The 17,979-nt window shown below is 40.8% G+C and overlaps 1 protein-coding gene across 3 annotated transcripts in view; it reads left to right on the forward strand.

Moving 5' to 3' along the window:
- The first annotated feature begins 11,793 nt into the window (after nucleotides 1-11,793).
- The window catches only part of RAD50 (RAD50 double strand break repair protein), a 69,521-nt gene continuing 63,335 nt past the window's right edge, over nucleotides 11,794-17,979 (forward strand). The window contains exons 1-3 of one of the 3 annotated variants that reach the window (XM_020991134.1): nucleotides 11,794-11,863; nucleotides 12,594-12,766; nucleotides 15,316-15,399. In XM_020991134.1, coding sequence (XP_020846793.1) covers nucleotides 12,638-12,766; nucleotides 15,316-15,399 — 213 coding nt within the window. In that variant the 5' untranslated portion in view covers nucleotides 11,794-11,863; nucleotides 12,594-12,637. Of the gene's footprint in view, nucleotides 11,947-12,593; nucleotides 12,767-15,315; nucleotides 15,400-17,979 lie in introns of all 3 variants that reach the window. The other 2 variants (XM_020991136.1, XM_020991137.2) reach the window with 2 other exon arrangements.

The following is a 17,979-nucleotide window of genomic DNA, read 5'->3' on the forward strand; positions in this document are numbered from 1 at the left end:
TTACTTACAACCTCACTAATGTGAAAATATGTTTAATAGGAATGTAAATGTAAAGCCTATATCAGATTGTGTGCCGTCTTGGGGAGGGTGGAGGGCAGGAAGGGGGAGAAAAATTTTCAACTCAAAAGCATATGGAAGTGATTATTGATAAATCAAAATCAATTAATAAAATTTAAAAAAAAGACATAGTATTTGAGATGAGTCTTGAAGGGAGCTTGGAGTTCCCAGGGGCAGAAGGGAGGAGGGAGAGCATTCCAGGCATGAGGTAGAGCCTGGGCAAAGGTGCAGACTCAATATGGAACATGGGGAAACAGCAAAAGAATAAAGTTTGCTATAGCCTAAAGTGTACATAAGAAGAAGAAATGTGGGGACAGCTAGGTGGTGCAGTGGATAGAGTACGGGCCCTAAAGTCAGGAGGACCTGAGTTCAAATCTGGCCTCAGACCAAACACTTGACATTTACTAGCTGTGTGACCCTAGGCAAGTCATTTAACCCCAATTGCTGAAGAAGAAGAAGAAGAAGAAGAAGAAGAAGAAGAAGAAGAAGAAGAAGAAGAAGAAGAAGAAGAAGAAGAAGAAGAAGAAGAAGAAATGCATGATCGACTTGGCAAAGTAGGCTGAAGCTAGATTAGGAAGGACTTTACATACCCGATGGAGGAGATTGTGTTTTTAATCTAAAGAGATTGGTGAGCTCTTAGGAATGTAGCATCCTTTCTTGAGGGTGACCAGTGATGAAGGGAGGTTTTTTGTTTGTTTGTTTTGTTTTAGGCAATTGGGGTTAAGTGATTTGCCTAGGGTCACACAGCTAGTAAGTGTCAAGTGTTTGGTCTGAGGCTGGATTTGAACTTAGGTCCTCCTGACTTCAGGGCCGGTGCTCTATCCACTGCACCACCTAGCTGCCTCTGATGAAGGAAGTTCTGCTGGAGCTCCTCACGGCCTCCCCTCAGTCTGCTTGCTGACTTCTTGACCCTTGAGAGATTTTAGCTCCTCCCTCTCCTTTAGGATGAAGGAATTTTCAGTAGACTCTTCCTTTTAGACAGCCACTATCCCTGCAGTCCTTGGTCACCCTCAAAATGGTGCTACAGTCAAAAAGCAACATCAGCCAATGCAGGAAAGCAAATGGATTCCAAAAGGGAAATAAATACAACCAAGACAGTAAAGGACAAGACTTGAGAAAACTAGTTAAAAGGCAACTAAATGTTATTAAACTTGAGGTTATTAATAATAAATAATAATAGCTAGCACTTATAAAATGCTGAAGGTTTCTAAAGTGCTTTGCAAATATCTCATTTTGCTCTCACAACAACCCTGTAAGGCAGGTGCTATTATTAATCCCTATTTTATAGATGAGAAAACTGAGGCCAAGCCACTTGCCCAGGGCCATAAAGCTAATACATGTCCAAGGCAGGATTTGAATTTCATTTTCCAAGTCCACCATTCTATCCACCATTTCACCTAGTTTAGGTTTGTTCTATTTTTAAGAGATGACGCTAGAAATAATACTAGCTCTGAGTGGCATTGATGTTATCTAAAATGCCAGCATCATCTTGAACTGAAACCTTTTTATCACTGAACTGTTTGACTGCAAGTTTTGGTTTTGCTTGGTTTTACATTAGTTTGGAAGGAATATGGAAGCTTGGAAATGGTGTTAAGTCAATAGAGATGGAAGGCTGTGCCGATGTCATCTAGTCTAATCTACGTTCAGATCATGAATCCTGTCTACACCATTCCTGGAAAATAGTTATCCAGCCTCTGCTCGAAAGGTCTCTGGTGATCTATTTATCCCGAGCAATACAGTATATTTTTGGACACTCCAACTGTTAGGAAATTTTTCCTCATTTTGAGCTGTTCTATTTAATCTTCCACCTCTTGGACCAAGTTCTTCCATCAGAAGTCCAGCAGAATAGTCACAGGTGACATTCATGTAGCATTTTTAGAATGTCATCTCATTTGCTCCTCACAACAGCTCTGTAAGGAGAAGAGGTACTATTGAACTACAGGATATTACAAAATTACAGAATCTCAGAGTTGGAAGAGACCCCAGAAGCCATCAAATATAGCTGGTATAGGAATTCCCTCGTATAGGAATTCCTTCTACAATATTCCCAACTAGTCACTCAGATTCCCTTTGATGACCTTCATTTAGTAAGGGGAAACCCATTACGTCTCAAGATGGACCATTCTGCTTTTAGAGAGTTCTTACTGTCAGGAAATTTTTTCTTACATTGAAGCTGAATCTGCCTCTCTGCAATTTCTACCCACTGGGACCCAGCACAAAAAGTCTAATTCTTTTTTCATTTGATAGTCCTTCAAACATTTGAAGATTGCTATCGGGCCTCCCCTATGTCTTTTCTTTTCCAGGCCAAATATTTGCACTTCTTTTATGAATCCTTTTATGAGTTTCAAGGCCTCTCACTAATACAGTTGCCTTCTTGTGGACACTTCCCCATTTATGAATGTCCTTCCTAAAATATTACATCTGGAATAGAACACAGTACTCTGTATGTGGTCCAATCTTGGCAGAGTACAGTGGGTCTATTAGCTCCCTTGTTCTGGACACTAGGCCTCTCAGTGTGGCCTAGCATGGTGTTAACTTTTTTGTGGGGGAAAGGGAACTATGTTATCCTCTTGACATGTTGAGTTTGCAGCCCACTAAAGCCCTCAGATCTTTCTCATGCAAACCTTCTTCTAGACACACCTTCCCATAAATTAGATAGATGGTTGCTCTTACTTCCCATAAAGGATCTGCCAATGACCACTGGGTCAGACCAGCTCCGATCAATATTTGCCAGGGATGGCAATCATTATTTCTCTTCGAGTTAGGAAAGGAAGTGAACTCATTTCACATTCTTCTCTTCCCTAAGGAGGTTTCTCTTTCAGATTTCTTGTGGGTGGGGGGGAGGGGAGCTAGGTGGCCCAGCGGATAGAGCACCAGCCTTGAAGTCAGGAGGACCTGTGTTCAAATCCGGCCTCAGACCAAACACTTGACACTTATTAGCTGTGTGACCGTGGGCAAGTCACTTAACCCCAATTGCCTAAAAAAACAAACAAACAAACCAAAAAAACCAGATTCCTTGCCCAGGAAAAGCTTCTGGAACAAATTGAATCTTGAGCTTTTCATTATTTTGAGGCTTCCAGACCTGTGGGTGAGTGGCCCAGTCTGGAGTTGGGCAGTTGAGGAGGAAGCCAATAATTCTCGTGGGCTCAGAAATTCAATATTCTCACACCTTAACAGAAAGGTAGGCTGCCACAAACATCTCAGAGCCATAGGCAGCTTTTAAGGAGTTACCCCCAAGGAGGAAACATTTGTCTAACTTTCAATTATTTGTGTCCCATTGGCTGAGGCAACCTGCTTTCCTTTCCTACCTTGGGAACTTAATAGAAGATGTTTCTCTAATAAAGGTCAAAGTTGGGAGTCCAACCAAGGTCTTTTCCGACTACAAATTCAGTGTGTTTTCTATTATATAATGGCCAATCTCTCTCCTATATGACAGCCCTTCAAATACATGAAGTCCCCTCAAAGTTGTCTCCAAATTTATTACACCTCCTCTTCCTCCCCTACTCCTTCAGACTATCTTCAAATAATTTTTAGCATGGGATGGTTTCTGAGACCCCTTATAATCCTGACTGCCCTCCTCTGGTTTGCTTCTAGTTTGTCAATGTCTCCTCTAAAATATACAATTTTGGACTAGATACAATATTCTAGATGTGTCCTGGCAAAGTATGGAGACTCTGTACTTTGTATCACTCCTCCCCTAGCTTTAGACAGTATACGTCTATGGGGATATGACTATGAGAGGTTGGTCAAATTGACGAAATCACAGGATGAGGCCTTTGCTTTATCTTTAAGGATGTCTCCTCATGGAAGGTACAGACATACCCATTAACATCACACTGAGATATCTGATGACATGTAGGGGGTCTGATTGTTTAGCAATCCCAAGTGTATTTACTTTCTGGGGGCATGTCAATTACAAAGTGACGCTGTAAGTCTGGAGAATTGCTCGTGTCTCTGGGAGAGAGATAGGGCTCATCTTCTAATGTCTGTCAACCATTTTTGCATTTCTCTTTTAGAAGAGTCAATCATAGGTTGGCATCATTAGTCCAGAGGACTGTATTTGTCCCTGAAAGGGAGAAAGGGAGAGAATTTGGAATTCAAAATTAAAAAAATTTTTTTAAATGCTTTCACATATAACTGGAAAAATTTTTTTTATTAATTTATTTTGATTTATCAACAATCACTTCCACATGCTTTTGAGTTGAAAATTTTTCTCCCCTTTCCTCCCCCCTCCCTCCCCAAGAAGGCGCACAATCTGATATAGGCTCTACATATACATTCCTATTAAACATATTTTCACGTTAGTCATGTTGTAAGGAAGAATTAGAACCAATAGAAGGAACCACAAGAAAGAGGAAACGAAACAAAACAGAAGAAAAAAAAGGGCAAATAGTATGCTTCCATCTGCATTCAAACTCCATAGTTCTTTCTTTGGATGTAGATAGCATTTGGAAAATATTTTTAAAGGCTGTCAAAGTTATTGGCTACCATATCATATTGCTGAATCACATTAGGCATGCAATTCACTAAAAACCTCTAGGAATTATACATATGAACTCTCCTATACATCTCTCCTAGGGTGCACTTTTGTAATTGAGTTTTATTTTTATTTTTCTTGGTGAGGCAGTTGGGGTTAAGTGACTTGCCCAGAGTCACATAGCTAGTAAATGTTATATGTCTGAGGTCACATTTGAACTCAGGTCCTCATAACACCAGGGCCAGTGCTCTCTCCACTGTGCCACCTAGCTGCCCCCTTTAATTGATTTTTAAAAATCAATATGGAGAACTTTATTCTTTAAAATTTCATGGTATAAACTTCAGACTACTTGTAAAGATGTTTTTGGATTTTGATTTTGTCATTGAATATACGAATTATCCCTCATAGTACCTTGTTTAGTTTGGGTTCACTGAATATATGTGTCACAACAACAGGGATGTGATAAAGAGAAAGGGAGCTTAGAAAATGTAATCCATTCAGAACCAAATGATAATCTATTAGTGAAAGACATTTAATGTAGAAACTGCTCCTTTTCTTCTCCCTTCCATTTTTATTTACAGGCAAACTTCCACTGTTTGGGCGACAATTAAATTTAGAAGACAACCTATTAAGCACTGTTACCAGAAATGACTCCTGGAGAGAAAAGATCAAATCATTAAAGGTGCTGTGGTGGCTTAGGGGAAAGGGAAGAGAGAGGATGAAGTACTTGGAAACCATTTCTATTTCAATATAGACAATGACTGTATGTTTTTCCAATTAAGTTTGTAATGAGTAAATTCTTTTCTGTGACCTCTTAACATAGTCCTTAAAGTACTGGAGGAAAAAAGTCCTGTGACTAAGTTTACATGATGAAAGTGATAAAAATCATGAATAGTTCTAATGAAGCAAATGTAGTGGCCCCTCTGATCTACCTCCCAACTTTCATTCATAGATTGGGTCCCCTGGAGGATGACTACTCCAGGTTCAAGATACCAAAGGAACCAAAGATGGTACTACACTTCTAAAACTATAGCTAAAAAAGTCCCCACATATTAATTTGCCATACATAGTTAGTTATTCATAATTAGCTCAAAGCAAAAGCATTTGCTGAATTGCATAGCAGTAGTTTGTAACAATAGTTACCATAAACTCCCCGTAAACAAAGGGTGCAGTGTCCCACAAATACAAAGAGTAGGAAAAATGGGCACATAGAGTACACTAGTAGAAAGGCACATATGTAAGGAACACAATGTAACCACGGCAACCCATCGTCAATACTATAAGGGCTTAAAGTTTTTTTTTCTTTTCTAAGGATGTCCTTACACTGCTTTTCCTGAACACAGTATAATGGTTGCACAGGTCACTCCACGGTGCTCTCTGAGCCAGTTCTTTTCCTCTATAGGCCTGCTTTCTGCAGGAAGCAGTATCTCCTACTGGTTGAGTTTTTCTGCTGCCAGATGATAATACCAATTTGAGAGGATGGAAGATAGGAGAGAAATCCCCTCCTCCTGCTGCACTCCAGATGAAATACGAGGGAAAATGTGAAGAGCGGAGTTCTTCTCAAGAGCTGGGTTCTTCCTCTATAACTGGCCTCCTTGACTGCCAGAGATAACTCTTTTTGATCCTCAAATTTGTTTTTTTAAGTCACCAGAGATGTGGCCGATCCTTCAGCCAGCCAATGGTCAGTCACCCATTCCGTCATGTTGATTTATGAATTTCTTCACACCTTCTAAAGAAGAGTAAGGAAGTATAAACTCTCCTTTACACTTCCTTTTTTGTTGTGTTGCTGTTCAGTCGTGTTTGACTCTTCATTTGGGGTTTTCTTAGCAAAGATTCTGGAGTGATTTGCCATTTCCTTCACCAACTCATTTACATATGAAGAAACTGGGGTAAGCAGGTTTAGGTGACCAGCCCAGAGTCACACAGCCAGTAGTGTCTGAGGCCATATTTGAACGCACAAAAATGAGTCTTCCTGGGGCAGCTAGATGGCGAAGTGGATAGAGCACTGGCCCTGAAGTCAGGAGGACCTGAGTTCAAATCCGGCCTCAGACCAAACACTAGACGCATACTAGCTGTGTGACCCTGGGCAAGTAACTTAACCCCAATTGCCTAAAAAAAAAAAAAATGAGTCTTCCTGAGTCCAGGGCCAGCACTCTATCCAGTATACCACCCAGATGCCCCAAAACTTCCTTTACAGTGGTCAATTAAAGTCTGAAAAAGGAAAACCATTTACAAGGGGCAAATAGACAAATTCAAAGACAAAGTCAAACTTTAAAAGTAAACCCTTACATTTTATTGTTTCAACTGCCTGTCCCTTTCATTCTGTAATTTCACTGACTGGGTTGAGGGGACTCAATTGATCAGAGATTCCCTGATGAAGCCTCCATTACACAGACACTGAGACTTAGATTGGCACTTTGAGAGATTGTTCCTAACCAATCAATAAATCAACCAATATTTATTAAATATTTAATATATTCCAGATACCATGCCAAGAACTGGAGATACAAATAAAATGAATGAAACGATCCCTTATGCAACAGGAGCTTACATTCCAGTGTGGATACGGGGAGATGAAGGGCGAATAAAACAAGGACAGAAATAAGTACATACAAAATAAAGACAATTTTTTTTATTCATTAGTCCTGTCTGACTCTTTGCAACCCCATTTGGGGTTTTCCTGGCACAGATACTAGAGTGGTTTGCCATTTCCTTCTCTAGCTCATTTTACAGATGAGGAAACTGAGGCAAACTAGGTTAAGTGACTTGCCCAGAGTCACAGAGCTAACACGTATCTGAGGCCAGATTTGAATTCAGGTCCTCCTGACTCCAGGGCTCCATCCACTATGCCACCTAGCTGTCCTTATAAAGATGAGATATACGAATAAAAACAAACTAGCTAAATACAAGGTCATTTGAAAGGGAGGGTACTAGCAGTTGAAGGGATCAAGAAAATGCTTCATATAGATGATTCTTGAACTATGACTTTAAGGAAAAGGAGGATTCTGATGCAAGAGAGAAGGAATGAGAGATGGCCAGTGCAAAGACAGGGGGACAGGAAATAGTAAAGAACAGAAAGAAGGCCGCCAGTTTGGCTGGGTCACAAGAGTATGGGAGGGGAGGGATAGGAATGTCCAAAGATGCTAGAAAGATAGTTGTGACATGGATGTGAAGGGCTTTAAAAGTTTAACAGAGGGGGCAGCTAGGTGGTGCAGTGGATAAAGCCATGGCCTTGGAGTCAGGAGGACCTGAGTTCAAATTCAGCATCAGACACTTGACATTTACTAGCTGTGTGACCTTGGGCAAGTCACTTAACCCCGATTGCCTCACTAAAAAGAAAAAAAAAGTTTAACAGAGGAGTTTATATTTGATTCTAGGTACAATAGGAAACCTAGGCTGTGTGCATGTAGAGAAGAGGATAGATGTGAGAGATGTGAACAAAGAAAAACAGCAAGATTTGGCAACTGATTGGATATTTGGGGTAAGGGAGAGTGAGGAGTTGAGGATAATGGCAAAGTTATAAACCCAGGAGACTCAAAAGAGTGGTAGTACCTTCAAAAGAAACAGGGAAGTTTGGAAGAGGGGAGGGCTTAAGGAGAAATATAATTCTATTTCTGGCATGTCTAAGAGATCCAGTTTAAAAGGTACTTTAGGCAATTGGTGACATGAGGCTGACAAAAGAAAGTGAAGAATCCCTTGGAGCCCAGCAGAAAAGCAGCACCACACTTAAAGGAAACATCATAAGGACCCTAGTAAAAGGACTTCCAGCAGCTGTTATCACGTTGACCACTTCCCCTGGATTCCCCTGCATGTACTGGTGGGAAAGTATGTAACAGACATTTGGGGGACATTTTATACCAACTGTCCCTAATACATCTTCATAGTAAATACCTGTTTCTAAAAGCTAATGGAGTCTGGCTTTTTAAATTTACTTGCTATCACTGATAATCAAGGGGGCATACCAGCGGAAGCTCGTGAGCTAGAGCATTAGCAAGATACCCTCCCATGCACTTCAGAGCTACCTGAGGGAAGATGTATCGGTCTTGGTTTGACGAGCCAGTCTGCCAACATGAAACCTGACAATAATAGCTCCATAGCATTGCTACAATGGCATGAAGATGATGCTGGGGTCTTGAAGGTTATGAGTACAGATTGCAAACTCTGACAGGTCTTATCAAGTTGGAAGGACTTAAGAGTATGGATGCCTGGTGAGTAACCATGTCTATTAATTGAAGAGTGGCTCAGCTAAGTTCAGAGACTTAGATTAGGTTGGCTTAAAGCTGCTACTGTGAATAATGATCTCCTGGTTCTTCTCATTTCATCCGTTCATTTGCATCAACTGATGCAAATTTAGGTTTTGCCATGTTTTTCTAAAACCACCCCTCATCATTTCTTTGGGTAGAATTCTTGAACAATAATGCATTCTGGTTATATTTCTATAATCCATAGATTCAGGGGATAGGGGCTGGTGGAATTTAGTGAAATCCTAAGCAGGGAGCCACAGGAGTCCCAAAATTGCTTTTAGTACTCAAATCAGGGCATACAGGCCAGGGAACATGAGAAGAGTGATTTGGAATGAAATTATATAACCCAGCTGGTTTAATAAGATAAGGGTATGTGTGTGACTGTCCACACTAGAACTTGGCTAGCAAGGCAGTTATCCATGTGTGGATGAGACAGACTCCCATCTCTTGATAAGAAGCATCTGAACAAACCAGTGGCCTTGGGTATCTCAGAAAACCTGTTCTGCTAGTTTTGTTAACTTTGCATCTGACAATACATTTATTTTTCTTCATCATAAAACAGGTCAAAAAGACTTTTCTTGTTTCTAATGCAAGAAGCATCTTAGTGCATTGAATGAGAATATAGATAAGGATAGGGACTGTGATTTCATTGGTATATGGAATTTCTAGATAACAAAATTCCCCCCACTTACATTAGTAAGTTGGTACTTTCATAGCAACTTAGTCTTAGTGAGGTACTTAGAGCACTGAGAGGCCAGTAGCTATCAGGGGCAAGACTTTAACCCAAGTTTTTCTGATTCTGAGGATGGCTCTATCCACTATGCATGGTGCCTCTTTCATATACAGAACATAAAGCAAAAACTAAAATGGGAACATAAGGCATATTTTAAGTACAAATTTTAAGAACTACTTTTCAATTACATTACTCATATTACTAATGCGCATTAAACTAGGCTAAATGTTCTTTCCATTAACCTTTGGGTACAGGCACAAAAGCATTAAGAAAATTCAACTTTTTTTTTGGCAAAGGGAGGAAAGTTCATATTATTGATATTTTATCAGGTGTCCAATCTTTCAGGTACTCGTTGGATCATAGCTTTAAAATGAGAAAAGCCATCCAACACCATCCAGTTCAGCATCCTTACTTTACAGATGAAGAAACTGGGGCTGTTTGGTGTAATGCAGAACATTATTTTACCATTTAGGTAGTAGGGCCCTTTAGGCCATGGAAAGCAGAAGTTGCTGCTTAATCTTGCCCTAGACCTCTTTCCTCCTAAATCTAAACAATAGTGAAATGAACTCTTGCATAGCTTAAGCACAGCCCATACCTCCAATGCAAATGGTAAGAAAACTTGCAATATAATGGCTTTAGATAATTATGTTCATACCAGAAACCAGGACACCTGGTCTGGTTTGTGTGATCCCTGACCTGTAATGATGGGGTGCTCAGATGCTTGTGCTTATACTTTTGCCCCCAAAATGCCTCCCTAGTCTCAGAAACACTATCTCTGACAACCACTCCCCAGCCCAAGGACACTGTGCCTAGCAGTATTCATGCATGGGCCTCAGCACGACCCTTATCTGGCTGCTCAGGCCCCAGCCCTCAGATCATATCTCTGGAAGCCTCCATTGTGAGAAAGTTTTTTCCTTTGTTGTAGAGCATTATCATGTCTAGACAGAGGGAGAGGGGTGTCCTTGACCAGCCCAAAAACTCTTCCTCTTGCCAGACTTCAAAGATCCATCCCCCTCCCTATACTCCCTATATAAACCCTAGCTCGACCCCTGATGGGGGCTGCTTGATTTGGATGTGAATACCCCTGGCAGCCGCGTGCTAATAAAGTCTACAGTTTAAATTAGTCTGGGTCTATCTCGCTAATTTCTCGGTATAACATGGTTAATGCCGTACAGGTTTTAAGTGGCAGACTTGGGAGGCTGCCGGGGAAGCTGAAAAATATTTTGTCATTCTATTCATTACTAGATATTTATTAAACACCTAAGCCCTTATGCAAAGCCCTGAGCGAGGAAGACAAAGTTTAGACAGAGCAGTGCCTGTCTTCTGAGAATTGCAAAGAAGGTGACAAAATGCATCAGTATAAGAAGTTTCCTCACCCAGGAGTCCCTGATGCCAACGAAATCAAAGTCCCTATCCTTATCCTATGTTCTGTATGCTGACCATAGTCTGACCCAATGCACAAAGTTGTTTCCCGTGTCAGAAACAAGAAAGGTCTATTTGACCAGCTTTATGCTAAAGAAACAGAAATGCATTGTTTACGATGATGCTGGAAGATAATTCACAAACGAAAATAACGCCTAGTATCTCACGGAAGATGCATTAGAGAGGTACAAAGCAAAATGATATTCCATCCATTTTGAGCAAAAAAATAATAATAATCAACTACTTGTTCCTAACTTTTTGAGGGTTCAATTTTGCAACTTTTCCCTGGCTATGCAAAATGTCAAGACATTAAACGATAGTATGGGTATTTAACTGGAGAGGCAGCACAGCACAGAGACCAGAGCGCTGGACTCGTGTTCTCAGGCCGTGTAGGGCACACTGGGCAAGTCCCCTCAACTCCGTCTGCCTCAGTTTCCTCGTCTGTAAGATGAGGGGTTGGTCACCGGGACCTGTCGTCTGCATCTGCCTCGCGGCATATTTACAACCTAGTCTCGGTCACTTCTCTAAGCTCGGCACCTAGAGCGGGAAGGCGTCCCCCGGGGCTCTGCCATGCCCCCCTCCGGAGGAGGCCGGGCCCCAAACTACGACCTGGCTACAGTAGCGTTATCTCCCACAACTGCTCTTCCCTAGGATCCCACCCACAGGTAGCGAAGCCTCACTCGGAGCCCTGGACTTATAAACCCGCCCAAACTGCTCTAGGTCCTCCCCAGCCGGCGCGGTACAAGCTGGCTCGGGCTGCTTCCGCTTCCGGCGTCCTTCCCGCCTCAAGGGGGCAGAGAAAAGCTAGTACTTCCGGTCTGCGAGTCCCGGAACAGGCGGGGAAGAAGCAAACGCACGCGCGCGAGAGAGACCGGAAAGGGCGGGGCTGCGCGGCGGAAGGGGTGGGGCGGAGGCGAGCTGGAAGCGCCGGTGTGTGGTTGGAGGTATCGGGGTTGCTAGCTTGGTGGAGGGGCGCCGGGTGCGACCCCGACCCCACCTCAGGCACTAGGAAGGTAGCCGGTAGGAGGTGGGGGTCCTAGGCTGGGCCCCATTTGCGGGGGCTGCGCTCTCGTCTGCAGTTGTTTCGTGGCCCCCAGGCTCCCTCACCTCCCATTCCCTCCGGGCTCCTGTGTCTCCTCCCCACCTCTCTCCATCCCCTTGCCCCTGACCACTTATCCCTCATCTCTTCCCCACCACAGCGTCACCTCTGCTCCCCCATATCCTGGTTCCACTACCTAACCTTTCCTTCCTTGGCCCTTCCCCATCTGCATCCTCTCCGCTCTCCCGGGCCCACAACCCTCAACTCCAGCCTAAAAGAGCCCCAACCAGTACTATCTCTCTCTTTCTCCATCCCCTCTTCTCTCTCAGATTCCCACCTCATTCCCTATCACTTATCCCCAGCCTGAAACTCTGCCTGAGCTCCAGGTTCAGGTGTAAGGTTGTTGGGTCTGAGTGGCAAAATGTAGTAGTCTATACCACCGAGGCTTCTGGTCTAAGGCCAAACGAGTCTCCACCATTGGTTTGACCTTAAATCGCAGACGCCACAGCTGAGTAGAACTAGTGCAAAGCAGAGCAATTGCCCGTTCATTGTATTGGACAGTAGAAATTATACTTAGAGGCTGGAATTTGCTCCAAGAAGAAAATATTTTTTCTGTCTTAGGTCATCAAAATTCTTGATATCGAAAAAAGAAAAAAATTGAAAACATGTCTAAGATTGAAAAGATGAGCATTATGGGTGTGAGGAGTTTTGGAATAGAGGACAAGGATAAGCAAATTATCACTTTCTTCAGTCCTTTAACAATTTTGGTTGGACCTAATGGTGCAGGCAAGACGGTAAGTCTTATTGGACTACAGGACAAAAATCGGTCCGTTTTCACTGAAGTTCGATAACAATTTTTGTTCCATGCTATGCTGCAGATAAGATCACTTGATCGGTCAGTAAACGTTTATTAAGCATCTACTGAGTGCCAGACGCTGTTAAGTGCTGGGGATAAAAAAGAGGCAAAAGATAATCCCTACTGTCAAGAAGTTTACAGTCTAATGGGGGCAACAACATACAAACATGTACAAAGCAAGCTGTATAAAGGACAAATAGGAAATAATCAGCAGAGGGATGGCATTAGAATTAAGAGGGATTGGGAAAGGCTTCTTGTAGAGGGTGGGATTTTTTGAGGACTTAAAGGAACCCAGGGATCAGTATTCAGAGTAGGGGGAGGGAGAGTGTTCCAGGCATGAGGGAACAGCCAGAGAGGATGCCTGGGAGCAGACAGATGGAGTACCAGTAGGCCAGTGTCACTAAATTGGAGAGTAAGTGTCTGGGAGTAAGGTGTAAGAAGACTGGAAAGGTAGGAGGGAGCTGGAATATGAAGGACTTTGAAGGCCAAATAGCATTTTGTATTTCTTCCTGGAGGCAATAAGAAACCGCTGGAGTTTATTGAGTAAGGGGGAGATGGGGAGGGGGAGCTGGTAGGTCATCTCAGTCAATCCAAGCTAAAAGTTTAGATTCTGAAAAAAGCATCCCAAAATGAGAATGAATTATGCAGTGTTAATCTTTTCAAGTGTTTTGTTATTTCAAAACATAAAATTCATCCAACATCTGTTTTCTTGGACTTTAATAAGAATGTCTACTCATTTAAGAAACTTAGAAAGATTTTCTTGTAGATTATCTCTAAGTATTTTGATACAGGGAAAGAGCATTGACTCCAGTCAGAGTACTTTGGTTAAGATCCCACCTCTAAAACTACTGGTGTGACCTTGAGTCAGTCATTTAAGTTCCTCAGGCCTCAGTTTCCTCGTGTGTAAAAAAAGGGATTGGACTTAGATGGCTTCTGAGGATCCTTTCATCTCTAGCTATGATCTTATCCCACCTAAGTCACAGGGTTTTATGAAGAAAGGCCCTCATATGAATGAAAAATATTTATTAAGATAACCAATCTCTTCTTTGATCTGATACTTGCTTATTTAATATTAAGTCATTGTACTATTTCCTTAGCTTAGCATCCACACTCCTGGTGTTGTTGGTACGTGTAGTATATGGTTTAAAAAATAATAAAATAGAAATCCACATATATGTTGTAGAAAAACATACAGTAAAATAAAATATAGGCAAATTAAATGTGAAACATTTTCAGTTAAGCAACTTTTAAACTGGTGTGGCATTGAAAAGGTCTAGTTTAAATAAAAAAATTTGATGTGATTATGAGAATAGTTTTATTCCATCAAAAAAGTTTAGTTCAACAAATGAAGTACCTTCTGCTTGCCGAGACTACTAGGTGAGGATACAGAGATGAATAAGACATAGTCCCTGAATTCAGGTAACTGATAGGAGGAGACAAGACATAAAGAAGTAATTATAATACAAATTAAATTTATATTGTTATTTGTAGTGTGTATGAAAGGAAATAATGTGAAGTAAAGCTAGGAATACTGGTCAGGTGTAGATTATAGAGGGCTTTGAAGCTAGAATAGGGTATTTGGACTTACTCTAGTAAGTAGACTAGTGGGGAACTAAATATTTGATCTGGAGAATGATATGATAAGAGTAGTACTTTAAGAGAGACTAAAGACAGGAAGACCTGTCAAGAGTTGTTAAAATAGTTCAGATAGAGTTTGTGGATACCTGGGAATGAAAAGGACTGGGAATGGATTTGAGAGGTTGTGATGATAGAATCAACCACACTCAGAGTATAGTTTATGTACTATGATAAAAGACAATGTCTTTCCCATTTAAATTAATAAATATACCACATATAAGATTATCTGGAGTCTGACCTCAAACTATCTTTTGCCTTCTCAGCCTTTCCTGTCACTAATCCTCTACCTACAACATGACCAATATATATTACTGTGTCCTTGTACTTATTGTTTATACCATTCATTTGGCATATTTAACCTATCTTGTGGTATTTCTTGTATTGCCTTTTTCAAGACAACTTTGTTATTAAACTTTGTATTTAGGTTATAAATAAATTGAGAGAATGCTTTCAACAAATAGTTTTTAAGTGGCTTCTGTGTGCAGTGACAGTGACCATATGTTGTATTCTTTGTATTCCTTATAGTCCCATTTGTAAAGTTACGCATGGAGTAGGTATTTGTGATGTAGGTATTGGTTAGTTGACTTTGCAGTGTATGGAATAAACAAATTGAGTAATGTTTTGTCACAGGATTATAAGGGAGAGGAGATCAAGCATTTTTGCAAGTGCCTACTGTGTTCCAGGCATTGTGCCAAATGCTTGCAAATGTTGTCTCTTGATTATAGAATCATAGCTTTAGAGCTGAAATGAACCTTAAGGTCATTTATTTCACTCATTTTACAGATGAGAACACTGAAGTCCATTTTGAATAGCTCATCTTATGTAATATATTGTTTTTCATGTATTTAGACCATCATTGAATGTCTGAAGTATGTTTCTACTGGAGATTTTCCTCCTGGTACCAAAGGACATACATTTGTTTATGATCCAAAGGTAAGAAGAGTATTTATATATGCAAAGGTAATTTGTATTTTTCTGATAAATGTTTTTAAAAATGTTAACAGCAATAGTAATAAAACTTACAGTACAGGTTGTAGTATAACAGAGAAATTTGAGCATCTTTTAAACATAACATGTTCTGAAGAAAATAGTAAGGCGTATCTCTTATGTCATAATCACCCCACTTATGCCACTCTTTCATGTGTTTCTAGGGTAAACAATTACAAAGATCTTCCTGTCAAGAGGGATCCTAAAACCATTTAGTTCAACCTATATCTGCGTATGAATCCCCCCCATCCCCCACTATGTTTGACAAATTATTATCCTACATTTGCATGAAGGCTTCTGGCAAGGGAGTTCTTTAAGCCAACCTGAAATAAATATCTCATTTCCCTTTTGGACAGATGTAATTGTTAGGAACTTGTTCTTATATCAAGCCTAAATGTGCTTCTTTGCAAATTCTACCCATCGTTCCTAATTCTGTTTTCTGAGACCAAACAAAATGAGTCTAATCCCTTTTCCATGTGGCAGCCCTTCATAAACATGGTGTCCTCAAAGTCTTAAAATGCACTAAGGCTTTTGGAAGACCTTGTTCTTTTTGGGGGGGGGGCAATTGAGGTAAAGTGACTTGCCCAGGGTCACACAGCTAGTAAGGATCAGAGGCCAAATTTGAACTCAGGTCCTCCTGACTCCAGGGTTGGTGCTCTATCCACTGTGCCACCTAGCTGCCCCAGAGACCTTGTTCTTAAAAGAGAGCTATCATGACCAGCTCCTTTACTTGTCTTCTCCAGGCTACACATCCCTGGTTCTTTCTACTACTTCTCAGTTGGCAGGTTCTCTAGTCCTTTCACTATCTTAGTGGTCCTTGCTTGAACTACTTAGCAGTATCCTTCTTACAGTGTCCTCCCATCATAATTGAATCTAAGAATCCATCTGTGATCTGGCCAGGAAGAATACAGTAAAACTATCACCTCCCTAGTCCTAAACAGTAGGCCTTGTTCAGTGCATCCTTAGAGAGCATTCATTTGTGGTGCTGCTATATCATACACCTGACTCATTGAGTTTTCAGTCCACTAAAACCTCAGATCTTTTTCAGGCTATGTTTATCTACCACATAGTAATTATGAAGTTGAGTTTTGAGTTAAGCATAAGATTGACATTTATATTAATTTCATCTTCCTAGTTTCAGTCTTTGGTTCATGAATGTCAAGCTTTATGTCATTTGCATTTTTGATAAGCATGTCATCCATGACATTATTCAGATCTGATAAAAATGTCAACCGGCATAGGGTTAAGGACAGATCCCCGGAAACCTCCATCCAAATTGATATCGAGCCATCAATGACTCTTTGGGTCTAACTGGTTAACACTTCCAAATTCACCTAACTGTTGTTTGCCTCTCTTATCTAAAAGGATGGCATGAGAGATTTCATTGCATGTTTGGCTGAAATTTAAATAGGTAAACTATGTCTGCTGCTTTCCCCTCCCATGCAAGTTATCAAAAAGCCAAGTGATATTAGTCTGGCTGGACCTGCGGTTATTGAATCCATCCACTCTGGCTCTCTGTGGTCATCACTTCTTTTCTAGATGTTCATTCATGTTAGTAATACAGTCTAGAATTTTGCCAGCAATATTAATCAAGCTCACTGGCCTATGGTTTGAAGATCCTATCCTCTTCTCTCTTTAGATTGGGACATAGCACTCTTATGTGCTTCATAATTTTTTAAAGATTGCAGACAGTCACTCAACAATCACGTATGCCATAAGCACCTTGAGGACAGAGACTTTTTTTTGTTTCTGTACTCTCAGTGCCTAGTTGTTTTTCCTTTTCTCACTACCCTGTCCTTCCCCTCACTAGTCACTGCTTTAGCTAAAATTACCTTAAATTTACTTTGTACTTATTTTGTATATACTTATGCATATATTATTGGTCCTAGTAGGATGTAAGTTTTTAGGAGTCAAGTGCTATTTCGTGTTTGTCTTTGAAATCTCTGTGGTTAGCTTATTGTTTGGCGCATAATAGGCATATAATGCTCAATTCCTGTTCATTGTTAGTTTCAATTCTCTTTGGAAAAATTTATTCTGCCCTTCAGTCCAGAGATAATTCTCCTCAGCAAAGTAAAGAAAAGCAAAATAAGAGGTTAGCAACCTTTGCCTTAAATACTGCCCCATCTTAGAGTAGTAGTTGAATGCCTTCCTTTACTTTCCCCAGTATAGCTAGAATAATCCTCTTTTTATTGTCTTTACTTTTCTTTGAGAGCCCCAGCTCATTCTGAGCTTTAGCAGTTTTGGTGCTTTTACAGGACAGTGACAGGCTTTCATATTGATTTCCTTTAGTCTGCCCCTGCTCATATCTTCTCTGTTTGTCTTTTTAAAAATCTAAGTTGGTTGACAAGTTCCTTTGTATCTGTGGGAAAGAGCTGGAAGGGATTTTATCTAGTTCACTTTTCTCATTTACAGGTGACAGAACTGATGCCCAGAGAGGTCAAAAGACTTGTCCAAAGTCTAGATTCTTTGTCCTCATTAGAAACCATTTCTCTTAGATTTTCCTTAAAGATTTTGTGTCTATGTAAT

This window comes from Phascolarctos cinereus, unplaced genomic scaffold (assembly GCF_003287225.1).
Source record: "Phascolarctos cinereus isolate Bilbo 61053 unplaced genomic scaffold, phaCin_HiC Scaffold_2;HRSCAF=192, whole genome shotgun sequence".
Classification (NCBI taxonomy): Eukaryota; Metazoa; Chordata; class Mammalia; order Diprotodontia; family Phascolarctidae; genus Phascolarctos; species Phascolarctos cinereus.